At 35.9% G+C, this 15,074-nt stretch overlaps 1 protein-coding gene across 3 annotated transcripts in view; it reads left to right on the forward strand.

Moving 5' to 3' along the window:
• Window positions 1-15,074, forward strand: part of ints13 (integrator complex subunit 13) — a 73,091-nt gene that overhangs the window by 13,712 nt on the left and 44,305 nt on the right. For all 3 annotated transcript variants that reach the window (XR_005634697.1, XM_039761549.1, XM_039761548.1), the window contains exons 5-7: window positions 3,901-3,981; window positions 7,373-7,463; window positions 9,328-9,456. Coding sequence is in view for 2 of the 3 variants with exons in the window: in XM_039761549.1 (XP_039617483.1) it covers window positions 3,901-3,981; window positions 7,373-7,463; window positions 9,328-9,456 (301 nt within the window). In the remaining variant the exon portion in view is untranslated. The remainder of the gene's footprint in view (window positions 1-3,900; window positions 3,982-7,372; window positions 7,464-9,327; window positions 9,457-15,074) is intronic.

Genomic DNA, 15,074 nt, shown 5'->3' on the forward strand with positions numbered 1-15,074 from the left:
CATCCCGCCTGGATTTATTTTGTGGAGTTGATTCTAAGCTGCGTGGAGTGGATTTTAATGTTTTGCGACCAGTACAGAGATTGACCTCACAGTCATTAGTCAAATTTGAACTGTTTAACTCTCAATCCATCTGCAATAAAGCCACACTGATTGAAGAACACATCAGGGAGAAAGGACTTGACTTCATGTGTCTGACAGAAACATGGCACCAGTCAGAGGTTTACTCTGCCCTAAATGAAGCCTGTCCTCCTGGCTACAGTTACTTGGAAGCAGCTCGCAGCACTGGGCGTGGTGGTGGCTTAGCTATCATCCACCGTCAGGATTTGGGGTTGTCCCGTATCTTGATACCTGCAACATCTTCCTGCGAGTGCCTTGCATTTAAATGTAAGCCTCCTTTTCCCATGACTGTTCTCCTTATCTATCGACCTCCAAAACCCAACTCTGCCTTCATCCCGGAAATGACTGATCTTCTCACAACACTCTGTGCTACCTCTGCCAACATCATAATTCTAGGAGATATAAATATTCATGTTGACAATCCCACAGGTTATCTCACTGCTGATTTCCTTGAGCTATTGGATTCTCTTAATCTACAACAACATGTTGATGTCCCCACACATTCCAGGGGTCACACACTTGACCTGGTCATTTCAAATTCTGCCTTAATCAGTAACTTACAGGTATATGATCTTGGTATTTCAGACCACAAAGTAGTGTCAATGGAGCTGCCCATTCTTTCCCCCCATATCAAACTAAAACGACAGATACATTTCAGAAATCTGAAGAACATCAATGTTGATGCCTTGGCCCTGGACCTTAAACTTCTCTCCTCTGACCCTACCAGCTCCCTCTCTGTTGCTGACCTTGTGGACTTTTACAACCAGTCCCTGAGCAGTCTCCTGGACTTCCACGCCCCCTTAACATCCAGGTCCGTCTCATTCTCGTGCTCAGCACCTTGGTACACCTGCGAACTGCGAAAAATGAAGACGGCTGGCCGTGTCCTTGAGCGGCGGTTCAAGGCCTCTGGGCTGACTGTCCACAAACAGGCTTATAGGGAACACAAGAGAGCGTATGCAGAAGCTCTGAAGGTTGCACGGTCCAGGTTCTATTCCACCATCATCAGCAACAGTTCCAGGAACCCCAAAAACTTTTTCAACTATAAATCACCTTCTCAAACCTCCTTCACCTGCCCACTCTGAGGCCACCATGAGAGGTGCAATATGCACATAATTTCTTCAAACAAAAGTTGATAACATCCGCTTACACCTCTCCACCACGGATATCCTGCCCCCCCCAACTGTCGACCTACTGTCTGAGACTGTCCAGCCCCTTTGCTCCTTCTCTGTTGCCACACGGGAAGAGGTGGAGGATGTCATCAGGAAAATGAAACTGTCTACCAGTTCCCTGGACCCTTTCCCTCACCTTTACTGAGGGCCAACGTCTCTGCCGTCTCTCCACTTATCACCAGGATCATAAACCAGTCCCTTTTGGCTGGCCATATTCCTTCTTCACTAAAAACTGCTGTCATCAGACCCTACTGAAAAACCCACCCTGGATTCTGAAGTTCTCTCCAATTATAGGCCCATTTCCAATCTTCCATTTCTCTCTAAAGTTCTGGAAAAAATAGTTGCAACTCAACTTCATGACCACCTCAAACTGAATAATCTGTTTGAAAAGTTTCAGTCTGGTTTCCGCCCTGGCCATAGCACCGAAACAGCCCTGGTCAGGGTCACCAATGATCTTCTGATAACAGCAGATACTGGTTCCCCTTCTTTACTCATCCTCCTTGACCTGACAGCTGCTTTTGACACAATAGACCACAACATTCTCCTTCACCGCCTGAAATACACCATTGGACTCTCTGGAAATGTTCACAATTGGTTCACATCTTACCTGACCGGCAGAACTGAGCACGTCGCCCTGGGCAGCGCAAAATCTCATACCCACAACGTCACTTGTGGTGTCCCACAGGGCTCTGTGCTAGGCCCCATCCTTTTTACCATCTACATGCTCCCCCTTGGAAATGTCATTAGCAGACATGGTTTATCTTTTCACTGCTATGCTGATGACACTCAGCTTTACCTCAGGACTACCCCACCTCCTCTACTGCTCCTCTGCCAATCACTACATTGACTACCTGCCTGGAGGAGATAGAGGCATGGATGAGGCTCAATTTTCTTCAGCTAAACAGATCCAAAACAGAAGCCATCTTAGTTGGCACATCACACCATCTCCGCTCTTCTACCATCACCAGTATCACTTTCGCTGGCCAAAACATTCCCCTTTCCACATCTGTCACCAATCTGGGTGTTAAAATGGACCCTCAACTCACCTTTGACGCCCACATCAAACACCTCTGTAAGTCTTCCTTCTACCACCTCAAGAATATTGCTAAACTCCGACCAACTCTCACCCTGGAAGATGCAGAGAAGCTCGTCCATGCCTTTGTCTCCTCCAGGTTGGATTACTGTAATGCGCTCCTCATCGGGATTCCTGGCAAGAGTATTCAGAGACTCCAGTATATTCAGAATTGCGCTGCCAGGATCCTGATGAGGGTGCGAAAGCATGACCATATCACCCCAATCCTGAAAACCCTTCACTGGCTCCCTGTTCCACTCAGAATTGAGTTCAAGGTCGTTCTCCTCACCCATCAGTGCATCTATGGACATGCCCCCCTTTACTTACAGGAACTCTTTACCCCATACCTCCTCACGCACTCTCCGCTCTGTACACACTAACACTCTCCAAGTCCCTAGAACCAAGCTTCGCAGTATGGGTGATAGGGCTTTTTCATCTGTGGCGCCGAGACTGTGGAACGCCTCCTGACTACCTGAGAGCCCCACAGTCGACTGATGTTTTAAACGGAATCTAAAACTCATCTTTTAGAAAGATATTTTGTTAAAGCATGCATAGATTTTCTTGTTTTATTATTTTTGTTTTTACTATGTAGCACTTTGAGATTTCTAAAATATGAAGTGCAATATAAATAAAATGTATTATTATTATTATTTATTATTATTATCTACAACAACCAGTCTTCAGCTACGGTCAGTTGTACGTGGCTTTTTCTAGGGTTAGATCTTTTGACTCATTATCTGTCGTCTCCAGCAAAACACCTATTCACAACTGCGTCTTTCAAGAAGTATTTCTTTCTTCTTGATTTCTGAATTCCTTTCTCACCGTATGCTAGGGCGGTCAATAGCTAGTGAACAATAAACTAACAATTCTCTCTCCTTCTCCTCCGTTGAGTTTTGCTGCTGCCTCCAGACTCTGACTCATGCATTTGTAGCAGTGGGCTTCCTTTTATGCCAGATACAGGAGTGCTTCCGGTGTCATGCCATGTCTTCCGGGGAGCACTTCCAGGTCATAAGGGGACCTGACAGGGCTGCCCTTCCTGTCATCTCTCCAGCAGTTGTCTCAACTGGCATCCCATACGAGCACCATTTGCAACTGGTATATGAGGAATGTAACACTCCTAACTCTCAGCTTCTGCTGGTCCATCCAAAGTATTAGTCTGTCCAGGTGTAAAGTTATTTCCTCGTCCAGCCGTCCATCCCATCTGTTCTTCAGTTTTGACATCCCCCCCGGGTGATAACACATCCTCCTTCCTGGTCAGAATGCCAGTTCTCCTCCTACATAGTATATTGAATATTAGTATTCTATATTTTCATGTCAGTTGTGCTTAATAACATTTACAGAAAAGTATACACTTAAAGTATAAAATAAATATTTTTATATTTTTGTCAAAATTGCCTAAAGTCCTACAATGTCATTCTGATGCATAGTAAAACATTGATTTTAGAAATGCTTTCTTTTTGTGCTTAACGTAATTACACTCTCTGAAAAAACTTGTCTGTGAGATGTATTCTTCACCTTCCCTTTTCATACCCTATCATTTAGTGACACACATGTGCGAATGTTGGAGGACTGTGTTCAAGAAGCAATTCAAGACCACAATAAACTTGCTGCTGGGTCAGATCGGTGAGTATAGGTTTTTGTACATTCTACCTTAATTCTTGGTAAACTTGTATATTACAGATTTGGTGATTTTTTTCTTAAAGTGAACACTCTGTATATGGATCTAACCAGGAAAAAACAGAAATTGAAAACAGATAGATGTATATTTGAGTGGGAGTAATTAACATTTCCCTTTGACTTTAATTTTTACTAGTGGTGATTTTTATCTTTCTGAAAGTAATCTTGGGTGACCTTATGAATAACCCATCACACCAATGTAGTATCCATTGCATGACCTTTTATAATTTGAGCTCTGTAGAGCACCATCAGTTATAGCCTGCTGGAGACAGGATACGTAGAATACCTGTACCCTAACACTGCTGTGGAGGATACAGTATAGCTGTACAGTGACTTGCACTTTAAGGAACCGAATAGTATGTCCTTACTAAAGACCTGAACTGTGCCTTTTACGTTTTTTTTTCTTAAAAGAACTGGGATCTCTAGAATCAACTAGATATCATCTTGAGCAGCTGTGTTGAAAATGAGGGTTAACCATTAATGCGTAGATGTGTAAAACAACAGTACTCAAGTTATAAATGTAGAATTTTTTACTCTAAAGTACAAAATGGACACTTTTGTAATTTTCATTTATTTGCTCTAAATTATCTTGTGTAATAGTAAAAGGTTTAGGGTGTTAGAGGGGATACTTATATTTTTAGACAGCATACTAATTTATAATTTTATTCCAGGCCGTGCATTTCCACCTATGCGGACAAATGCTGAATAGGTTTTGGGTTCAAGATAAATGTAATTGAAATTGCACAATGTCCTCTTTATATTGGTGCCTATTTGTAAAACTTAAAGAATTATAATTATGCGGTACTTTAAAGTCTTATGAAAGTAAAATTTCATTCCCCTTCTGGAATACATCAATTAGAACCTGTCCAGCTGATTCCAATATATATTTTTCACTGAGAGATAGCAAAGCCTCTTTTTCTATTCACCAATAAGAAAGCTGCTTGCATCTTTCACACCTTCAGCATTATTAGCAAAACAAAAATGTTTAATGTCATGAAGACATAAATAGCAACTGGAAAATATCCAATAATTTATATTATCAAGTTAAGTGTGATGTGTGTGCAGACACTTTGTTGTCATTACTGATAACAAACTCCCTTCAGCCAAAACATTTGTGGTATGTAGACAAGTGCTTGCTTTATGGCTGCTGTAAAATAGATACACAACAGATAACCTATGACTCAGCATCTGAAGTACATTTTTTTATATTACTTTTAACTGTAACAACATGAAAATCCAGAATCGTGTCACTTAAAAAAATCCAGTAATATATTATTTTTGCAAACTTAATTAAATACAGTATGCACAAAAAGAAATAACTACCATAGGGAAAATAAAATACCTGTTTGTAAATAAAAATTGGTGGTAGGAGGATGACCGACAAATATGGAGGCAATGTAACAAAAAAAGTGGAGTATGGAAAGTGGCATAAAGCACAGAGGAACAGAAAAGGGCAAAGGAAGGTTTGAGTTTGGATATTTTGAGCTAATTGCCACACCTGAGCTAAGAATTCTTAAGAGCAAATGGAGGGAAAGGCATTGGGCAAGGCAAGAGTGATAAATACTCACAGGCGCATTGATGTGTCATGGTGAAAGGCCAGTGCCAATCAGTTGCTGACGAAGCAAAGAAGTAGGTATTTTAATAATAAGCAATGAAGATTATTTAACTACTTGCTATTTTAAAGTAACTATTTCTGGTGTTATAAATGTATGCATAAATAGTTTATGTAAAAATTGTTAGAAATATCTGTGGTATAGAAAGTTGTTGGAGGAGGATATGGAATGATCAGTAGATTAGTAACAACTGCCACCACCCTCCTTTAAACATGTTGCTTCCTGTAATTTATACTATATATATATATATATATATATATATATATATATATATATATATATATATATTATAATAAAGTACTCATTTACAGTACAAATTTATAAATGACTATTATGATATTTGGTTACTCACAGTCACTCTTAATAATGAAGTTGTGTTAATTCAGGTTGAGTCACTGTTCATAAATGGATGGTTGGTTTAGGTTATGGAATTAATATTCATTTGAGACCATAGTTTTGTAGAAGTTTAATACAGTGGAACCTCTAGATACAATCACCTCTGTATACGAGAAATTCAAGATAAGAGAAAAGTATGAGCGAAAAATTCGGATCTCAATACGAGCATTGGCTTGCATAACGAGCCACGAGCCAGGCTGTGGTTATGCGTGACGCGTTTCCCAATCCGCCTCGACTCGAGGATTCACCCAAGCTGACGCTGCCAGCCCGTCAGCTCACTCAGTGTTCCTTGTTCTCCCGTAGCGTGAGGATCTACGCGTTTGTGCGCTTGTGATTTCATTGTTTTGCTGTAGCAGTTCGCCATATAAGCGTATCCAAAAATATTGCGGACATGCAGATGGAGAATAGGAGACGATTGCCCTCAAGAGGAGTACTAGGGTGTTGTGCCGTGTTAGCCATTATGAATGTAGAGAAAAGCCAAGCAAAATGACACCTTTTATTGGCTAACTAAAAAGATTACAATATGCAACCTTTCGAGGCAACTCAGGCCCCTTCTTCAGGCAAGATGTAATCAAGATATATAATATATATATATAAACTGAAATCCATTAAGAATGTAGTGTTTTAGAACTAGTCATATGTAAGAAAAATTGTAAAGAATATATGTTCAAAAAATCGAAAATATTAGTAGGTTTATCTATAGTAGACTTCGAGTTGTCTTAATATGTAGTGAACATTAGTGTGACTAATGTATTTTTTTAACTACTGTGTATGTCTCTTTCTTTAATTTCCAGCATCATTGTTACTAAATAATTATAGAGATGAAGGAAACATCTTCCAATCATATCCAATATTAGAAAATGACCCTAAGAGTGAGCTGTCACCCTAAACAAATAGTAGGATCAAGCTATTAATATTACGGTTACAGACAATGAATGGAAAGCTGCTCTTTAAAAATGCAGTTTTCTTATGTTTGTGCTAAGTATAGACTAATACAATTTAATACTGCCATACTTCCAGCTCACTTAACCTTGCTCATTTTGAAGAATCCCTGCACCCCACTATAGTTTCTAATGGCTATATACATGTTATGGAATCCAAAACCTGAAAAAATAAAATTATCTCAGTGTGGCTTCTATCTAGAAGTTAAACAAAATATGGCGTTCCTTATTGATCCCTTACTGTTTTTCACCAACCAGAGCAATCTTTGACTCGCAACTATGTAATACATTATAATAGGTCAGCTTAGTGTACATTTGGTCACATATGGGCATTTCTGAATTATGTTTTGTCCTTTTTTTTTATTTATTTTTTTTAAAACTCTAAAGACTTATGCAGATTCAGCAGTGTGAACTGGTTCTTATTCACACACATCCATTTGGAGATGACACTCTTGTATCTGACCGGCCAAGGAGAGAGGTATGCATTTGAGAAAATTAGATCAAATCACTGTTTAAGCCATTAATTTAACAGTTTACTTTTTTCACCTTAAAGTCATTAGTTTTAGCATATTCCATTTTAAAATGGAGCTTGGAGTAATACCATATTTTAAAAAGTTAATATTTATTATGAGCAGTATTTGTCTTATATAAACCTATAGTATTTTAATTATATTCTGTCTGTTTTATAGAAATAAGAAATTGCAAATTGTGAAAAGAATTTTGAATTAGTGCTTAATTATTCACAATGGATTTTATTTAGTGTACTAAATACATTAATTATTCATTTAATTATAGAATTTAAATTAATTTGTATCTGCTTACATCTTAAAACAAGTGTAATCTGTTTTTATTTTGTAATTAATTTCCAAAAAATCAAAGACAAGTTTTAAGTATAACAGTAAAATTTTTAACACCAGCTGATAATAATAAATGCATGTTTTAGGCAATGATGTGGTCCTGTTACACATACACTTTTATGTGGCTTGACTTCTGTTTTACTCATTGGCCAAAACTCTGTTTTTTTATTTTCATTTCTTTGAAAACATTTGCATTTGATATGCTAATGCAGGAGGACTAATTTATTGACAAAATAAAATACCTGCTTCTAATTGAACACCTCTGCTCATACTGTTTGAATGAATAGGTGTATCTTATTAAATTGCACTGTACATTCATACCCTTTCCAGAAGATTGTTCCTTTTTAAGGATGCTATATAAAGTAAGGATTTCTAATAGTATAAATGTCTCCTAATACTATACAATTCATGAACTAGTGTGCACATTTCCCCAAATATATAGTTTGAAATGTTGATTCATCAGTAACTATATAGTTTGAACTTTTTGCCTTGTTGTTTCATACCATCATTTTCAGTTAATAGTCAGAAATCTGTTATTTATGGGTAATTTTTAATAGTTGTCCGTTTTAATATATTCTGTGAATGTATATACTGTTAATGACAAGTATAATACATATAAAATATTGTGAATAACTTTTTTATGTATTTACAATTTATCTCTCTTTTATATGTTGTACTATAGTCAGAAAATACAAGCCTTTCCAGTAAGAATCAGTATAAGTATTTAAAAGAATATATTTTTATATTTCACATAGTTTAGATGTGTGGAAACTAGATGAAGCCAGTTACTGTAAATTTAACTAGCTGCGTAACTCAGCATAATGTTTTCATGCTTTCTATTTAAATAAGCAGAAAGTGTTAATTTTGGACAATATGACATAGCTTCAATCACTTAATAATAACAAAAAAATTAACTCCTCTGTCTGGAGATGATACTGTTCAGTGGATGCAGTGGATTCTTCATGATTGACAGGAGTTTGCTTAGTGCCCGTCTCTCTGCCACAGATGTTAAACTGTCCAACTTTAATCCTACAATAGAGCCTGCCTTCTTAACAAGTTTGTCCAGGCGTGAGGCGTCTTTCATCTTTATGCTGCCACCCCAGCACACCACCGCGTAGAAGAGGGCACTCGCCACATTTCAAATGCATACAGCAGCAGAAATATAAAAAACAAGAATACAGACTTGCAGGACAGATAATACAGCTAATCAGTCAATCGATAAATAAATATATACAGCTCTGTTTTTAAGCTGATACATTCAGTTGCAGAGCAGAAGTAACAAAGTTTTCATTTATTTAGTTTTAAATTGAGTGTAAATTTGCTTGTGAAAAATATGCTGAAATTTACAAAATCAATTGAATCAGACGATGTTTCCTTTATGGTATTTTAAAACAAAATCTGTGCAGATCTGATTGATTTAATCAAAGTTTACCTTTTCCGTTGGTTATTTGTGCCTTGTCAAAATTATTGTTGCTGTTCTTCCAGATTTCTCCTGTCCTAACCAGTGAAGTACATAGTGTTCGTGCAGGAAGGCACCTTGCAGCAAAGCTAAACATTTTAGTTCAGCAGCACTTTGACTTGGCTTCCACTACCATCACAAATATCCCCATGAAGGTAAGGTTCCGTTATTTTCCTAACTTATGTTTTAGATTGACTTCTTTACTGTTCAATTTTGCTTTTTTTTGTTAACATGCATCATGTCAAAATAATCTTTGTATTGCTTTTCTTTTCGCATCATATTTTCTGTTTTGCTAGCCCACATTCAATGTCTGTGACCAGGTTAGTACATTTTACATATAAAAAGGATCATAGTACTAAAAGCTATATTGTTACACCTTCCAACCCAATAAGGCAATATAGCTTGGACATGTTGTTATTGTATATATCTCTCCAAACTCCAGTAACCTTTGTTTCTTAAGTATTTGTCTGTGATCCTTTGTATTGTGCTCATTAGTGACCAATGACCATTTTTGTAGCAAGTACTTAATTCATGTTCTGCCCCCTTTACTTTTTGTAAACCCCTTTGCTATTTATTTTTTGTATTAGAGTATTCATTTTTCCCTTCCCTTTTCTTTTATTTTTTACGCAGTAGATCTAAGCAGTCAGCTTTTATAGGCATTTATTATTGTATTGTAACTTGATAAACATTATATAAAATGAAAAACATGATGACAAGAGAGAAGAAGATTGTGTAAATATTTGTTTTATATGACATATTAATATACTTATTGCAATGAATTATAAAAAAAATATGTCTGTACTACTTTAAACATTTAGGCATACTTTAATAAATATTAAAAACTTTTGATTAGGTATCTTAAAAATAAACAGCTAAACTTTTTCGAATTGATGACGTTATTTCTGACCCTACTGTATGTGATTTCTTTAAATGTATAATGTACCTGGCATCTGCAAAAATATATTTTCTAAATAATATAAAAATAATATTTTAATATGCAGAACAGTTAATGTGAAATGTCTATGGAATGTTTCATTTTCTGATCTTGGTTTAATCATTATATAATGGCATTATTATTTGCAAGTACTAGTGCAGTTTTCTTCTTTTCAGATTTGTCATTTTTTATATGACACATGTGCAACATAAAATGAAAGAATTCTGTCACATGCACAGTGAAACTGATTAAAAAGCTGATCATATTGATCCAACAACAAAAATCATGCTTGCTTGCATGCCTTTTAACTGCTCGCAGCTCCATTCTATAATCTGTTATAGTCCCCTTCAATTTAGAAATCATATAGATGATGCCCATGTTAAGGTGTGTCTGCTTGGCATAAGTCCTCTTGTTAACTGGTAACTGTGTTTGTGATATTGCAATTGCACCACATAACTTACAAAATTGTTTGTTTTCTTAAAATATTTCAAACTTTGCTACTTTCAGCAATACTTGCTAGCAGCATCAAAATGCATTTAGACCGCTGTTGTGTAGCTGTTAAGTATCTATGTTGAACATAATATTTGCATTTACAGATTTCTTTAAAAGTTGCTATGTATGGCATCCCTGGTAATATACCAACTGCACGCTAGGTTGACCTTTATAGTGTAAAAATGTGTGCTGTTTTTGTGCCATCACAGATATCTTTTCTATTACTTATGGTAAAGATGCTGTCAGCAGAAGTGTATGGATACAAGAGTAGTTAAGAATAGTTAGAATAAGGTGCAATTAATAAATTGTCAAAATGCAATGGTTGGCAAATTTTTGCTTAAGACAACATACATGCATGACTTTGTTTTGTGAGTTGTAGTTTTGAAATGGTAATAGTGGTCCTTTGCTGGATCATCACTTGGGCTAATGCAGAACTCAGTTGTTTTATTTGAACTTAGCAATGAAATTAAAAATGCGCTGTGTACTTTTTCATGCTCTGTAGATTTGTTTCCTATGAGCAGCACCTTTGTAACTGTATTTCTAACTGTGCAAACAAAAGTTTTGACTGCTTGAAGCATTATGCATTTTGAGCTTTGTTACTTATTGTTATCTGGAGTGTCATTTTTTTTTTTTTTTTTTTTTTTTGCAGGTTTCATTTTCAAACTATAACATAAAATTAGAAAGTGTAAATAATATTTAGAAAGTATAGAACTATTAATATAGTTTACTAGTTTTCTAAAAATACACTGTGTGTTACGTCTTTAGCCTAGATTTAAATATTCAGACTAACTGAGCACCCTTCTGTCACCTTGGTCACATGCACCTAACATTCTTTTTTACTTTTTTTTTTTTTAATTTTTAACCTTCAGTTTTTCTGAATAGGATTGCCCTTAAGAAACTGACAATGTAACTGTTGTCAGTGTGTTTGTATATTTGAAGGATATGAACAGAAAATCTTCAAAATATGGTCATTATCCCAAGGTTGATGCTTGCTAGAATCTGTGCTAGGTAACTTAAGAGTTCACAACAGAATTACAAAATACAGGTGCATTTGATAAATTTGACATTTTAAAAGAGATTTTACAATAAAATTATATTTACAAGACTAAATAAATAGCAACAACTGTAGATACAGCTTGTTGTTTTTTTTGTTTTTTTTTGTCCTATATTGGACTGGCTTTCTTCTCAAAGCTGGTTACCACCTTGATCCCTGCTACCTTGTACAAAAAAAACAGGTCTGGAAATAAAATGGATGGATGTGTAATTCTAATTTAAAAGGTAGGCAAGGTAATATATAATTAGTGCAGAACATATGTAATTAAAGAAACTAAACATACAGTGCATACATGTAGAAAGAGAAATGAATATACTGTACATATAAATACACAAACATTGAAACTCATTTAAAAGTATATAAGAAATAATAATATTCAGAAAGAAATATATGCAAGGTGGAAATACACACAAATAATTGTTTATATATTAAAAAGTTTATAACTAAGAACAATGATAATATAGCAATGAAAGCCACATATGTTGCAAAAGGTTGCACAGTACATATGCATTAGCTAAGCCCATAGTTTGCATATTGCTTGCTGCTTCTAGAGTCAGATATTGCAGAGGCTTCAGCTAAACCAATAGAGTTACCCGGGACTAGGGACATGAACCTCCCTCTGTGTGCTACCCCACAGGCCTCTGGTTTTGAAGGCACTGGCAGTACATTTTTTAAGCCACCACTGACATTTAGTTTTTGGGATTAACCAAATATTTCCCAATAAACTAAACTCGGAGTACAAACTTTGACATTTCTACTAATTTCCCTTTCAGAGTTGTCTGATTGAGTAAAAATTGCTTAACATTTTATGCAAAAAAACAAAAACACCAACTAAACCAATCACACTATGAACTACAGTAAATGCAATTGTGACGATGATAATATTGAAGTAAAAACTGTCTGGTGGGCAAAGCAAGCAACAGAATGCACCGTACCATATGTGTCACATAAAATAAATGAAATTGCAAAATTAAATTTACTTGATTTATCAATCATTCAAAATGAAATTATTATTTCAGTCTGAGAAGGAGCAGATGATAATCTTCAATAAAGGTTGTTCATGGTGACCAAGCTGATCTTTTCAGTTTTGGCAAGACAACATTTTGTTTTCAGCATGAAAAGGTACAGCTTCACAGACGCTCATCTTCTTCCATCTTCCTGTTAGGGAATTTTTTTTTTCATGGTGTCTGATCAATAAATACAATACTTACAGTTAATTATGAATTCAGAAGATGTATGTAACTCATTCTGGGGGATGTTTAATAGATGAACTTACGAAAATGTAGCTTTTATTACAATAAACTTTTCTGCCAACAAGTTAGATGCTCAACAGATGGCACTGTTTTCCTTTCTGCTTCAGATTTGAGATGTCTAGTCAAGACGTTGCACCTATCAAAATTTTGAAAGCCGAGGTGACTACAGAACATTGCAGAGAGAAGCAAGGAACATTAAATTTACTAGAGTTTGAAAAGAGGTCTTAAAATGTGTATTATATAATTTGGAAAAATCTTTTACATCATTATTTTTTAATCCAAACTGGCTATGGCCATTTGTTTTATTTTTTAAATTTTTTACTTTTTCAGTGTAGCATCAGGCCACATTACTTTGGATAATTGGGGTTCTACTGTTAAAAGATGCTAGACAGATAGTTGCTAGATATAGTACAAACAGTTTAAAGAATAAAACATGAACTGTGATTTACTGTCTTACATAGATAGTAACTACACTGTAATTAATTTTTAATTAGAAACTGTTCTGACTGAGCAGTTCTGGCAAAACGAAAGTCATTGTCCCTATTAAAGCATTATTTTTATTCTGATTTAATTTTGATTCTAATTCTAAATCTAGTTTTTCATTTTAAAAAGCATAGTTTAACCCTACCTTTTATCATTGCAGAACAGTTTAAATACCTCGGGGTAAACATCACAAGTAAACATAAAGCTCTTTATCAACAAAATTTCGTCGTCTGCATGGAAAAAATTAAACAAGACTTGCATAGATGGTCAACTCTTCATCTCACTCTAGCTGGAAGAATTAACACTGTTAAGATGAATATTCTTCCTAAGCTCCTTTTTTATTTCAAAACATCCCAATATACATTAATAAATCATTCTTTAAGCAATTAGATTCAACAATAACCTCATTTATTTGGAATTCAAAACATCCACACATCAAAAGAGCGACCCTACAAAGACAAAAGGCAGAAGGCGGCATGGCTCTACCTAACTTCCAGTTTTATTACTGGGTGGCAAATATACAGGCGATAAGAATCTGGACACAAATAGAAGAACATACACAGGCTTGGACCGCAATAGAAGTAAAATCCTGCAGTACTTCTTTGTATTCCTTGCTCTGTGCTCCAATAAACACACGTTATCGACAATACACTAATAACCCAATTGTGCTCCACTCACTTAGAATCTGGAACCAATGTAGAAAGCATTTTAAGACGGAGAAGCTTCTATCTGTGGCACCTGCAAGAGAACCACCTCTTTCAACCTTCACAAACATATGCAGTTTTAGTATCTGGAAAAAATTTGGAATTAACTTGCTTAGAGATCTTTATATAGACAACATCTTTGTGTCCTATGAACAATTGCATTCCAATTTTAACATTCCAGCTACAAATTTCTTTCACTATCTTCAAATCAGGAACTTTGTTAAACAGAACCTTCCAGATTTTCCTCATCTTGCACCCTCATCCATGCTGGAAAAAATATTGCTCAATCTCAAGGAATTAGACTCCATCTCTACAATATATAAAATCATTTTACAATCCCTCCCTTTCAAAGATCCAAGAGGATACTGAGAAAAGATCTCTCAATTAATATATCAGAAAAGGAGTGGAAAGTAGCAATGCAGAGAATTCACTCAAGCTCCATATGCGCAAAGCATACAATTATACAACTCAAAATTATATATCGAGCACATCTGTCTCGACTAAAACTGTCCAAAATGTATCCAGGGCATGATCCAACCTGCGAACGTTGCAACCAAGCCCCAGCCTCACTGGGTCACATGTTCTGGGCCTCCACCAAATTAACATCATTCTGGACCAAAAAATTTAATTACCTTTCAGACAGCCTTGGACTCACAATCCCTTCTAACCCATTAACAGCTGTGTTTGGGGTTCTTCCAGAGGGGCTTAAAGTGAAGAAAGACAAACAAATTGTGATTGCATTCACTACACTGTTGGCACGCAGACTTATTCTGATAAACTGGAAGAACCCAAACTCTCCTCTTTTAAGTCAGTGGGAAACTGATGTGTTATATTATTTAAAATTGGAAAAAAT

Source organism: Polypterus senegalus, chromosome 8, assembly GCF_016835505.1.
Source record: "Polypterus senegalus isolate Bchr_013 chromosome 8, ASM1683550v1, whole genome shotgun sequence".
NCBI classification, from domain to species: domain Eukaryota; kingdom Metazoa; phylum Chordata; class Cladistia; order Polypteriformes; family Polypteridae; genus Polypterus; species Polypterus senegalus.